We start from the raw sequence: 13,856 nt of genomic DNA, 5'->3' as shown, positions 1-13,856 counted from the left end.
TTGCTTTGGATATTGGAATTTCAAATTTGACAGGGGCATTATTAGCCCTTTTTATCTTTTAATCGTATACAAATAACACAATTATAGGCATGTCATTTACTCTTGTGTAATTTAAAATGTAAAAAAAAAACCTTGCATACTGAAATGGGAAGAGCAGAGCTAGTTGTCACATAGAGAAATTGCCACTAGCTACATTGATAAGATTTTGAATCAAATTTCCAATTGCGCAAATGTGTTTTCTCTAGCAGGGGTTTTGTTGTAATGTTTATTGGTCTTAAACACCTAGCTCAAGACCCGTCACAATTTTTTTTTAATTTATTTTAAATGTTTTATTTTTTTTTACTAATTTCTCTAATTTTCACTAGTATCATAGTTTTGTTATAGCTCTTGGGTAAACAAGCAAACATAATAAAACCACACTGGCATGCATTAAGGTAAGGGTCAACTATATTAAGGCAGATGCTGTACTAAATTAATAAAATATTAAAATTCATATTGTTTTATTCAGATTTTTACAGAATTTTAAGAATACTTTTCTAATGTTAAAGATTTCATGCTCTGAATATCATGTTGTATTCCGCGTAGGTTGTTTCTCATTTGTAAGTTTCTTTGGATAAAAGCATCTGCTAAATGAATACATACAAATGAATATACTACAATTTATTAATTCATCTTTAATATTATTTAATTTCCTTTTTCTTTTTTTTCTTTTTTATTATTGTTTTATTTAGATCATACTTTCCCATTAGGCTGTAGCCTACATATTACAATAGTCAAATTCGTGCATAATGGACATTACATGGATGATTTTAATTTTTGAGTTTAAGCTTTTAAGTGTGTATATAGTTTTTGAATTTTTATATTTTTGTATTTGACAAATGCATTGGAAAAACTGCAAATGTACTGCAAGTCTGTGGTTTCACGCATCTAATTCTAATGGAAATAGGTGTTATGAAGATGAGTAGGAGTTCTGAAAGCTGGTTTAGACCGCTATTTCAGTTTGTCTGTAACATTGTGGAGTACATAAAGATGCAGAATCTGAATGTTTCCTTTAGAGAGATCGACTGAAACAGTGGCCAAATCTCTGGCTTGTCAGTATGCTATTTGAGACTTGACCTTGTTTTGCTCCACAGATCATTAAATTGGCTGTATATGGGATGCTTCCCAAAAACCTCACCAGAAGGACCATGATGCAACGGCTTCACCTCTTCCCAGATGATGTAAGCTCTCAGTTGATGCTCTGATTTATGTTCAGTGATCTGGTTTCCCGACACTTCAAAACACATGTTTGGAAAGCAGAAATGCTTTAGTGCATTTGACAGATGTGTTCCCTGTTTCCTCTCAGTCAATGGAGTATGGGAGGTATCTGAATCTGAAGCTAAATTCTACAGTAGATATCTTCTTTAGCTCTTTTAAATGAAATATTACATGATTGTAACATGATGGTAATATCCTTCTGCACACACAGATTCTCAAGATAAATAAGTAAATAATCACCTTTCTACCTTTTGGCTAAGATCAAATGTGTGTAGATAAATTGATCAGTAAGATTTTTGGGCTTATATTGTGCAGCAATCTGATGAAACCCCACCTCAGGTTTAATCACTTCAGAGAAACAAGTAAATTCAGCACATGTCAAATCTGTCTGACCAAAGATGGCACAGGTCTGATTGGTTTTCATTCGTGACCATCATTGTTTCTGACCATGAGGTGTTAGACAAGAACCGTTGCTTTCACTCTTGTGGAAGACTTCTGTTGAATTATATAGACTAGGGATGTCAAAAGTAACTGTACTTCAGTAGCAAGTTGATACAAAAACAAATGTAACAATATACTGAGTGCTGTCTGACTGACAGGCGACTAATCCCATACATATTGGTAAACGTGCTCTTTACAGAGTATTCACATCATGTGATGTAAGTGCTTTAATAAAATTATAAGCTACATATATCTGCCTTTAAACCCTCCAAAAATTAACTTCCATTGTAAGAGCCTACCTGTTACCTCGATTTTTGCCGTTTTATTTTTTTTAAATGAGGGACAAAATAATTTTTTGGGTGTCAACATTGTCAAAAATGCTGTTGATTGAACTTAACTTGTATTGCATTTGGAATATTCCTTGAAATCTATTTAATATTTAACTTTTTATATTAGTGTTATTGAAAGTATATTAGTTTTTGTTAATAATGATAAAATTTTTATTGTAACTGGTATAGACATCTGTAATTTTGTTTTTATCTCTGATCATAGTTCTGAATTAATCTTTTGCTAAAGCAGTATGTGTGTAGTAATAGAATGTGTTCTCGCTGTGCATCTTGTGTCAGGTACTTCCTGAGGACATTCTCAAGAACCTGACAGAAGAACTTCCACAACCCAGAGAGATCCCACGCAAGCTCAGCGAGTACACACAGGAGGAGCGAGATGCTTTTCCCATGCTGTGGACCCCGTGAGTTTGTGTTTCTCTTTACTTATTGCATTCATTTAGTCGTTCTTAGGGTGCTTCTCATTCGGAAAGGCTGCAGCCTGGTTAGGCTGGATATCTCAGCTGCCACCTCATCGAGCACCGTTGAAGGCCGGCTCAATTGTGAGGACACTTGGAAGGCAGCCTCGTTTCGTGGCCTTTATTTGCCATATTTTGTAGGATGCATCAGTTGCATCCTTCGTGGCGTTCAATCACCCACAATCCTTTGCACATGTTCCAAATTAAAAACATTAAAAAAGTGTGGAAAACGAGTCGCGTGACCACAGGAAAAAACTTTGATGCAGCATATTCCTCCCTCTTAAAGTTTTTATTTGCATTTGCAGCAATGACAATACGTATAAAAATACAAAATGCAATTCGTTTAGACAATACAACTAATTAGAAGACACGAAGCACAAAAACATTTTTATTAAAAGGGCAATTACATGAATTTGAAAAGCTTTAAAAGTTTTATACATTTTACAAGTCTCTATTTTTTCATATTTGAAAGGGTTGAAATATAAATTCTAAGATCAGTGTTGCAAAATGTATTATATAAAGGCTTTTTTAGCTTTGTGAATAAAACATTTTGCTAAAATAATTAAGGGATTAGGGACATATGTCTTGTTTTCTGAAGTATATGGGTTTTCTAAACAAAGTAAAATATCACGTGGTTCTAAGCTTATGGATCGCCATGCACACTTGCTTGACTGTCTCATTCTAGCATTGAGTGTTGAGGAGGAGTATTGCCTACATCCTCAGAAGGTCTGGTTTAGGAAGGACTCAGCCTAACTAGGCTGCAACCTTCTGTTTGAGAAGCACCCATTTTCTCTGTTCTTGTAGAGCCATATTGACTCCTTGCTTCTAAGTCCATGAATCTGTTTGGTGTGAGATTTAGAACATAGCTGAGGTCTCCTCCTGGTGGTGGTGTTCTCCTTTAATGGAGAGAGAGAGAGAGAGAGAGCGAGAGAGAGAGAGAATGTGTGGCTGCTAGTGAAGTCATAAAGAACTGATGTTTAATAAGCCAACTATGAAGCTGCTCTCTCATGGATGGGTGCTCTGTTGGTCTCCACACTGCAGACATCCAATCAGATTTATGAGAGCTGAGTCACTCTGTCTCAGAGGCCAGACAATCACAGTCCAACTGTGAGGTCACAATGGATGAATTAATTAATTGCTTCGTTGATCATTTTGTTGGGTTTATTTATATGACAACACATAAATATGATGAAATATCAATCCAAGTTGCATTTCTTTTTTTTTTTAAATATGGAACAAAAATGTTTTAGCAAAACAAAAAGATGATTGTTGCATATATTTTGACAAATTTCTTGTTGTCAAACTTAGTGGAACAAGTTAATAGTTAATGTAATGAACTAGTTGCAATGGGAACTGATTTCCTAAATCCACAAAAAATCACCTTGACAACAGTTGGTTAAAAGTAATTGCAAAAATAGCTCTGAGAAAAGCTGTAGCATTGATATTTTATCTAATACAGAAATGTATAAAATTTAGATGGTTTTTGGTGGTTTAAGATTCCAAATACTTTTTGGGGCCACTATAACAATATTTTATTATAAATGTTATCTTAAATAAAATAAAATGAACATTAAAAAAAGATGTTTTAGAGGTCAAATACTGTTTATATTATACTTCACATGCAAGATACTTTTCTGCATTGTTTGGCAGCGCACTTGAGATCCTCCAAGACATAAAATATTTCTTCACATTTCCGCACAGCTGCAGTACTGCTGTTAAACATCTCATAAACCCTTTACATCTCTACAGATTGCCCCTCACCAATACTCAATAAAACTTTCCTATCTTGAGTATTTAATTTGCACTGTGCATTTTCCCGTGTCCCATTTTGCATCTAGGCTGAAATAGTTCAAAGTTCTTGTAAAAAAATAAATAAAAGTTATATCACCCAAAAATTATAATTCTGCCAGTTTGGAACTACCATGTACTCATGTTGTTCCAAACCCGTTTGCCCTTTTTTCTTCTATGGAACACAAAAGGAGATGTTGAGCAGTATGTTAGCCTCAGTTACCATTCATTTTCATTGTACAGAAAAAAAAAGAGTCAATGAAAGTGAATGGTGACCGTGGCTTACATTCTGCCTAACATCTCGCTTTGTGTTCCATAGAAGAAAAAGTCATATAGGTTTGGAATGGCATAAGTCTTGAGTATAAGATGTCAGAAATGTATTTGTAATTTTGTTTTGGTATGTTATCACTTGAGTTCTCAGCTTCTCTGCCTTGTTAATGCAGGGTTTGTATTTGTTTTCCAAATTATAAAATATGACTGATAAGGACATCACTCTTCCTGTGGCATTTCTTGAGCCTTTATGAGCATGGCACAGGTGACTGATGATTGCATAATTATCATTATCATGCAAGAGTGGCTGGATGAGCCTCAAAGCAGATGAAGCTGAAATTAAAATTGCTTTAAGGTTGCTGTAGAGGATATTGAGATCTATTAGAAACTGCGGCCTCTCTGTATGTGATGTATAAAACTCCCCAAAAGATAATAATCAAAGCCAAATCCTCAAGAAGTAGTGCATGCAGGGACAACTATGGGGAGCTATAGAGGTTAGGAATAAACCCCAAGTATTAAACTTCACTGTGTACCGCTCACACATCTTGTGCTATGGACATGAACAAAATCTCAAATTGTGTAGATTGAAAAGTAATAGCCTGCCTCTCCTCAACAAAGCAAACCGACTTGCGTTTTGTGTCCTGTGGACAATATAAAACGGTATATAAAAATATCGTAGAGTTTTGGGGATGGGCTCTTATGACTTGAACCAGCAAACAACCCCCACAACACCCTAGCATTATCCCAGCACCTTTTGCACATGCAAACACTAGTCATATTTTTCTCAGAAAATGATAAAATCTTGTTTGTTTTCTGTTGGCTGTGGTGTCCCCTATTTTTATTAACCTTCCATTAGGCGTTCTCTAAAATGTATCCCTACACTTGAGGGTCATTTTGTATATTTATGCACATTCTTTGAGCGCTGTAAGATTCTTTTGTGGCATTGCCTTTCCTGAGGTCTGCAGTGAGGTATTTGGCATAAATGAATACCTCCAACCATTAAAGCTGCTCTTTGCTGTGGTTTGGGCAAAAGCCAAGCAAAAAAATGCTGTCGGGAACACTTTTAAACCATGTGGCAAGTGGAGAAATCTAGTTTGTAATCTCCAATCTGGGTTAAATATTTGGAATACCTTTTCTTCAATGTGGTTCATGGAATTTCCAGTAATATTTTCCTCATGCATCTAGGCACTTTCAATTGGTACTCAAATCATATTAGAATATGTATTATTCTAAATGGTGAAAGCAGTCACTTTGGTACATTCAAGCTCATAATGTAAAGGTACATTGCCTCAAACACTCGTAATTGTTTAAGTCAAGGTTTTCAGGGTATAATCTTACCAAATCCAGAATTGCAAATCAAAAATTCCTAGTAAACATAGGGGCCTGTGAGAATGCTGCAAAGACTGTGTCAGGATACCAGTATTACATACATCCTCTTGCTTGAGGGACTGTTTTCCTGGCCGCTTCAGGTTGTGCCTAATTTTGAAGGCTTTGTTTCAACATAATTTATTGCACATAGTGTTTTCTTTTTGATCCTTGCTTGTTTTATTGGAGGTTCTACATAAAATAAAAAAATGTAAATCTGTTTGGTAGTTTTTCACTTGTTAGCATGGGGTCACTTAATAGTTTCACTTGTAACTTTCCAGAGTACATAAACCTCTCAATCAAACACTGAGGTGACCAAGTGAGCCTCTGTATGCCTGGTTTTGTTTGTCGTCTTTTTATGTTATTCTGCAAAAGCTGGTCCCTCCTGAGGAGCCACATGGAGCATGTAATTAAAACACATCAGCAGGAAGGAGGCGTTAATGTTATAATGAGACGGGCAGATCTGCTGTAATTAAATTGGAGTGTAGCACAATTTTACTGGATGTCTAGTAGCATTGAATTGGCTGATAAATATTTAGAGGCCCCTCAACAGTCTGACCACAATCAACCACAGCTTTTATAAAAATAAAAATGTAAAAGGTTTGTTGTAAAACTAAACTGTTCCAACATTTATAGGGCATTTACTGGGCAGAAAGTTGATATGTCTCCAGTAATGGTTTAAAGATATTGAGAGGGAATGCTAATGTCGAACCACACCCCCTCCTTCGATATGAGAGTCTGTCTTGTTCACCATTATTAGTTTATTTCTCTGAATCTTTATAGAGAGAGAAAACTAAACTAAATGTAGTCGCAGTCACTATCAGGGTGGCCTTTTTGTGTGTGAACAGCAGTCATTACTAAAACAAATGTAGGTTCAGTCCAAGAAGCTGTTCAATACAAAAGCCTTAAAGGTGCACTCCATCATTTTTAACTCTTAAAGAAGTTAATTATAATTTGGCAATATATTTCTGAAATCATGACCACTCACATTAAAAGGAAGACTCCAGTCATATCAGTAATCTATAAAAGCTGTTTTATTCTACATGGAGAGTGTCCACACATGGGGGCTGCCATGTTAGAATCACATGACCAGCCGAATACTACTTTCTTAATTTCAGTAAACGTCCTGTTATTTCACACTTTCACTCATTGATTAAATTAATCTTGGCTGACTGTGAATAGTACATTTCTACAATGTTATCTAAAACTGAAAACTATTGTTGTTAAATTATGCTGCATCCAATCCAATAGGTGTCAGTGTAAGTTCAAGATGACACAGAGACAAAAGTTACTGAGTGCATATTTAAAGCCATAAATCATATGTCATTTTACTGTAAAAAATGTTTTTCCTTTGTTATCGTAACTTAAAATTTAGCGTTCAAATACCTGCCTTAGATTGATCTTGAGATACTCCGTTATATTTATGTTTTTGCTAGCTGAACTTGTGATGTTATGAAAACTATCAAGAGAACTGCACGCATCATGCTCACGTATTCGGATTCCCATCATGCACAATGTCATGAATGAATTATGAATATTGATGTGTTACTGTCTTTAAATTTTTTTGTTTTTTACTGTTTGCTGCTTTTATTTATGCTGTTGGTTGTTGTGTTTGACACTTTCAGTTATTTGTCATGTCAGCAATAATTCAAAGTTCATATTTTTAATTATGTGTTTGTCACCATCATTGTGATTTGTGTGTGCAGCAAAGTGGTTCTGAAGCAGCACCTCGTTTACCCATAACTAAAGCCTAAATCCTAAAACTTGAACACTATTCTTTTGCTGTCTTGCGATCATCCTTCATGAAATGCAAATCTAGCTGTTTTCATTCTCTTGTAATAGAGCAACTCTAATGAGAAACTTGCCTCGCAGCATGCAACTGGCTTTTGGGTCTATAGAGTTCAGTCAACAGTGCGACTTCCTCTGAAACTATTGAACGCTTTCATTACTCTTTGTAATCATTTAACTTCTGAATTGATAGAAGGCCTGGTAATGGTTATTTAACATTTAATTGGACTTGCATGGACTTGAAGCAATATTTATCATGAGTTATGCATGAAACTGAGTGTTTAATTTATTATTGATATCAGCTGACCTGTTCAAGGTCAGTGTCAGGCATTCCAGCAAGTCCTCCACAAAAACGGTTCAATATTTGACTCAAGAAAAAAATTATAGATTAATGTATACATTTTGCATTTGCATCAGTATTGGACCTCCCAATGCAATGCATGTTTACAGACACAGCACAAAAAAAACACAATGCAGCACAAATATGATATTGCATAAGTGCTGTTTCCTCAGTCTGATTGATATCAAGGAGATCTTCATATTCCTTAGTGAGAGTTTGCCAATTATAATTGAAATATCTGCCAAGAAAGGGCAATTTTCTCAGGTCTATCTATAAAAATCTGAAATGTTTAACAGTCTTATACAAGATGAACATTATCTCATTTCTGTAGGTTAAATTTCATTCCCATCAACACATTTTCTGCAATTGTAGGACTCTGCATTGAAATTCATGGTTGTCCCTTCTCTGAACTGAGTGTCATGAAAGGATGAGAGGCATTTATTAAATTAACTTTGCTCTCTGTAGATCATTTTTAAATAAATTTCTGTTAATTGTCCTGTAAACCTTTACATAAACAATGAGATGTAAGGATGTAAAAGGCTAGTCATGTTAACATCAAGTTAGTATTTAGTAGGTGAAGTATTAAACTGTTTGATACCAAAATACGTTCTACTATCCCCGTTTATTGTTCATTGATATCTGTAAGTAAGCCATTTGATAGAGCCTCCCAGGCACTATAAAAACATTGATGTTTATATTTTGAGTGGCATGCACGGCTCCACCCATCAGTTTCTAGCTCAACCAGTGCCATGAGTTTGTGGTGGCTATTTGTTCAGCCAGGGGAATATGAACAACCATGGTAGATGTGTAAGGAGGAAAAGAAATGTGGCTTCGCGTACAGATGTTAAAGCCAAAACAGAGAACGGAGTAAAACCAGAGTGAACAATGCCATCACATTTGCAAGCTCGGGGACACACAAGCTATCAATGATAAGATTGCTCTGGCAAACGTGAGTGGCAAAAAACAACATCGCCAAGCAAGTCGCTAATACTCGAATCGGAGAGTGCGATAGGGCATGATGAGTCTAAGTGGTGTTGGCAAAGGTTGTTTGAAAACTGACTTTATTCTAATATGTAATTCTGTTTGGTGCTACTAATTGCACAGAAATTACATACTTCACCTTTAAGTTATAATGGAACGCTGGCAGGTTTTTAGTGATAGTGTAATGCCAGTTACAGCTGTCAAGCTCCACAATAGGTCTGTTTCTTACACAAATGCTATGATTTCAGAAGACTTGGAATATAGTGCATGAGTCAAATAAATCAGTTTTATGATACTTTATAGCACTTTTGTTTTGTCATTTTGGAGCTTGACAGCCCCAGTTTACATGGAAAAGTGTGGCAAGGATATTCTTCACAAATTAACCATTTGTATTCCATGGATGAAATTCATGGGTTTTAAACAACAAAATGGCTCATAAACACTGAGCCATTTTTCCCCAATATATTTCAAACTGCAAATGGCCTTCAGTGTTCAACATAATATTATCAGCAGTGTTCAGGTATTTAACGTGCCATTCAGAGAGAACAGTTGTTAGGATGGTGACAAGGAGATACTGTCACCATTGTGATTGATGTGTCTGTGAGTGAGACCCCTAACATGGGTCAGTGTCATTTTTCTGTGGGCCCCTTGACCCATCTGTCCCTCTTTGGGTCTGTCTTTGACTGAACAACAACAGAACATTGAATAATGACCTTGAAATGTAATGTCCAATGCACCAGTTACTACCATATTTTCATTAATCAATTTTGAATTGCAAATAATTAAATAAAGTCAAGTTGCATACATCTCAACTTGCAATACCTTTTTTAAATGCTAATGAAATTGACAACATAAACAGCATCAAGCTCTTACATTTATATAATTGAAAACAAATGTATTCAGAATTTTTTTTAAAGTTAAATGTCTATTAAATATTGACATCTCTGTAACAATAATAATAATAATAATAATACTGCATTGTTGATCTATTGTCAAGTAAGTAAAAGGAAGCCTCAATGTCAAATTCTGTATTTTCTCTGGTGGCATACTTTATTTGCATGAATCTGAACTGAATCATTAACTGAACACAGTATAGTTAGATCTTTCATGCATGGCATAAGGTAATCTGTGTGGGGAAAACAGTTTATTCATTTTTAAATATAAATAAAACTAATATCAATGGAGAAAAGTTACTTGTTGCAGTGATTATATTTCAATCCTGGTTTAAAGTCTGACATCCCACTGTGCACTTTTTTTTAATTTTGTACTATATGAGGCTACCCTTGTCATTAGCAACCGTTTCAGCCAATTTTGGATAATAGTTTTATGTCCATATCTTTCTATCTTTATAGTAAGGTGCCTTGAGTGCTTGAGTTTTGAGTTTCTGTTTTGTCTTCACAGGCCAGAAGACTTCAAGATGAAATGATTGGATCTGGATCTTTCATCTCTGTGTTTCCAGGACTTGGAAATTGGTATATATATATATATATATATATATATATATATATATTTTATTAATTATTGTCTATGTAAAATAAATTGTAAAAAATAATCGGTCCATTTTCCACATTATGTTTGATACCTAAGATGCAATAATAAACGCATTACATGCCTAATAGAGATGAATTCCTTAACCTGATAATGTGTATTTGTCTAATCTTAAGCCAAGACATAGTGGCAGGCAAACGGCAGCAGCCCAATTTATCTTTTACTCTATAATAATAGAATTTAGATTCTTTAGCCTTTCCCTGTCCCACAAATGGCTTTAGCAGTGCTCTCTGAAGCCTGATCCTGCTCTAATTCAATTGCTACTTTGGCCTTAATTAACGTCATATGGCTCTATAAGCCCTTTCTAATGCCATTTTGGCCTTCCTGCTTAGCTCTTTAAAACAACACTGTGTTGTTTTAAAAAAAAAGTTTATTAAAAGAAAATGTAATATAAAAAAAAAAAATTTTTTTGGGTGACATCAATAAGGAAAACATACAGAGCAATACAATAAAAGCCAGACAAGATGTCATGTTGAGTCATTGTTGTAGTACAGTTTTATTGGTTACAAAAACAAATAAAGTAAAAATAAATTACTTTGCGGATTCAAAGGTCTGGTGATGAGTCTTTCCACTGGCAACCTGCTCCACATGCAGTTTGAGTCATTCTGAAAGGACAGTAGACCACAGGCCTAACTATTCTAGTCTCTTTCACAGTGAAGAGGCACATAGGACACAGAACCACAGAGACTGGAAATAACTCCATGCAGAGCTCTTATGAAAAAATCCCCACTGATTGAATGACACGTCATCAAACAAGAACATATGCACAGGAAGTTCACATTAATATGTGATAATGCAATTATCATCCAGACAAAATGTGTCGTGTTACACAGAGTGTCACAAATACCAGATAAAAAAATTTAAGAGATTAGATTTGGTTAATTAACAGGTTTTGAGTATGATTAAGAATTGAGCTTTTCATAAATAATTGCTAGTGACAAGAACATCAAAAGCATCAACGGGGGTATTTTTCTCCATATAAAATAACTCCAGAAGCAAGTTTCAGATAATTGCAAAATGCTGTAAACATGTGAGAACATTGTAACATGGTAGATCACAAATAACATATTGGTAATTTTCTCACCCCCATGTCTTTCCAACCCAGAATTTTCTTCATGTACATCTAAACTGTGATTTTAAATGCTAAGCAATAAAAATTAAGAAAACATAAAAGTAGTCCATATAACTGGTGCGCTGTACAGTTTTCCATGTCTTCTGTAGATATACAATAGCTTTGTGTGAAGAAAAGAACCAAATATGATAATATCCCTGTCAATGCATTCAAATATCATTGCTGCTTGTGTTCTATTGAAACTGAGCCATACACCAGGTTTGACATCACTGATGCCAAACAAGCGATTCTTGCATGTCATGTGATTAATCGCGGTGTCCTTAAATATGTGACCAAGAATAATGTTTGTGAGCAAAGTGTGTGGGGAATATTTTTCAGTGAATAATAGAGCTTAACAGTGCCCACCCACTTTTTCCGCCATCTTGGTTCCGGAAGTGTTTTTCATATATTTATTTTTTCCTTTGGGATTCCAAAAAAATCCTTCATAAAACAGTTGTAAGCCCTGAACCAAAACAACCAGCTCTGAGGTGAATCACAACATTACAAACTTTGATTTGACTTGAAAATCAGACAAAAAAGACTTTAAGATCTCATTTTGTGTTTCATGGAAGAAAGAAAATAATACTGGGTTGGAACGGCTAATGGAGTGAATAAATTATGGCATACTTTTCATTTGTGAGTGAACTATCCCTTTAAAAAACAATTAAACAAACTGTACAGATATCGCCCATTATCATTTACATAAGATATAGACTACACATAACTCATAACCACTGTTTTGTTGAAACTTGCTCTTTGTCTCATTGGCCACATGCAACCTCACGAAAGACAGAAAAGTCACTGAATGAATATTGGCACAGTTTCATTTTCCAAACTTCTCCACACACCACTCACCCACTCCCCATAATGATGCATATAACAGGCACTTTTCAGAGTTCCCTCAGTCCTAACCTGCAGGATATTCTGATGAAAAGTGTGTGGATGATCGGTTTGCTGGGGATGGTCACCCGAGCTTTTAGGCTTTTGCGTTCGCTGCAGACCCATCCAAGCTCCCCTCTTCAGTCGTGCTGCGGGAGAAGCGACGCATGCCAGGTGACCTTATCTCCGCCATGTCACCAGGGTGGGCGGGGCCAGGCCTGGAGGCATGGTGGTCAGGGTAGCTGGGTTGGTGGTACTGAGGAGGGTAGCCACCATAAGGGTCCTCCTCATCCTCCTCGTCGTTATAGTTCGTGGCAGGGCCGTAGTTTTGGTAGGGGCCGGTGGGTAACTGTTGTACTATGGGAACATGGGGGAATTAGATTTGTTGTCATGGTTGCCATCTTTTTCAGTCACCACCATCAAGTGAGCAGGCGTTGAGTTAGCAAGAAAAGGAAGTAGCAAAGAGATAAAGGCACATTGTCAGAACAAACAGGAAGAAGAGGTTTGAGCAGTCTTTGAGTCGTTCCTGTGATTAGCTTAGAATGCCCCACATCCAAGTATGCATACTTTCATACTATATAGTATGCAAAAAGCACCAAATGAGTATGTCCGAATATGCTGCCGAATAAGCAGCTGTTTTTTAAGTGAAAGTTCTATGGGCAACAAGAAAGTTGGTCCTCATGGTTAAATTGTACTTTTTTAACACCCAAGTAAATATTTTTTTTTATTTGTTGTTAGCACATTACTTTATATGTACAAGAACATACAGGTCAAAGATTCCTGGATGTAGTTTTCGGGGTATTTATCCAAGCTACACACCTGAATTCCTAAAAAAAACTTTTGAAAAGTAAGTTCTTCAAATTCGGTACATACTCTTAAAGTATGGGAATTCAGGCAAAGGTTTATAAGAACTCAAAGTTTGAGAAAGTTAGTATCAGAAAAGGTTGAAACATTTTACACAATTGCAGGGGCTCAGAATGTATAAAGTAAGATGTACATGAGCATCACAGCGGTCAAGCAGATTAAAACTAAGGCTAGTATCATGTCAGGGAGGTTAAAAAAGTAAGGGCTTTGCAATGGTGGTGATATTTTTAGGGTTGGGGAACCAGAGGGATGTAGAAGGGGATTTTGGAGTTCTGGAGATTGTGGTAAAGACTTTCCCCAGATACTGTCTTTGGTTTCGGCCCATGGAAGGAGGGTGGGATGTAGAAATGCGGGAATAGAGGGGAAGAGCAGCTGGCTCTCAGAGAATGTTTCTCAGTAGTCATTCTCATACTGCTCTGGAC

General features: G+C 35.9%; 2 protein-coding genes across 5 annotated transcripts in view; one reads left to right on the top strand and one right to left on the bottom strand.

The window, feature by feature from the left end:
* LOC127656041 (39S ribosomal protein L13, mitochondrial-like) overlaps positions 1-12,633 on the top strand; it is a 19,165-nt gene extending 6,532 nt beyond the window's left edge. Inside the window, exons 5-7 of the mRNA XM_052144174.1 lie at positions 1,134-1,220; positions 2,325-2,446; positions 10,434-12,633. Of these exons, the coding sequence (XP_052000134.1) occupies positions 1,134-1,220; positions 2,325-2,446; positions 10,434-10,458 (234 nt within the window). The 3' untranslated portion in view covers positions 10,459-12,633. The remainder of the gene's footprint in view (positions 1-1,133; positions 1,221-2,324; positions 2,447-10,433) is intronic.
* LOC127656031 (collagen alpha-1(XIV) chain-like) overlaps positions 10,506-13,856 on the bottom strand; it is a 197,028-nt gene continuing 193,677 nt past the window's right edge. For 3 of the 4 annotated variants that reach the window (XM_052144159.1, XM_052144160.1, XM_052144162.1), the window contains one exon: positions 10,506-12,927. In XM_052144159.1, the coding sequence (XP_052000119.1) occupies positions 12,668-12,927 (260 nt within the window). In that variant the 3' untranslated portion in view covers positions 10,506-12,667. The other variant, XM_052144161.1, reaches the window with a different exon arrangement.

This window comes from Xyrauchen texanus, chromosome 15 (assembly GCF_025860055.1).
Source record: "Xyrauchen texanus isolate HMW12.3.18 chromosome 15, RBS_HiC_50CHRs, whole genome shotgun sequence".
In the NCBI taxonomy this organism is placed as follows: domain Eukaryota; kingdom Metazoa; phylum Chordata; class Actinopteri; order Cypriniformes; family Catostomidae; genus Xyrauchen; species Xyrauchen texanus.
Note: the sequence above shows the minus strand (reverse complement) of the source record. Positions and strands in the feature narration are given on the sequence as shown.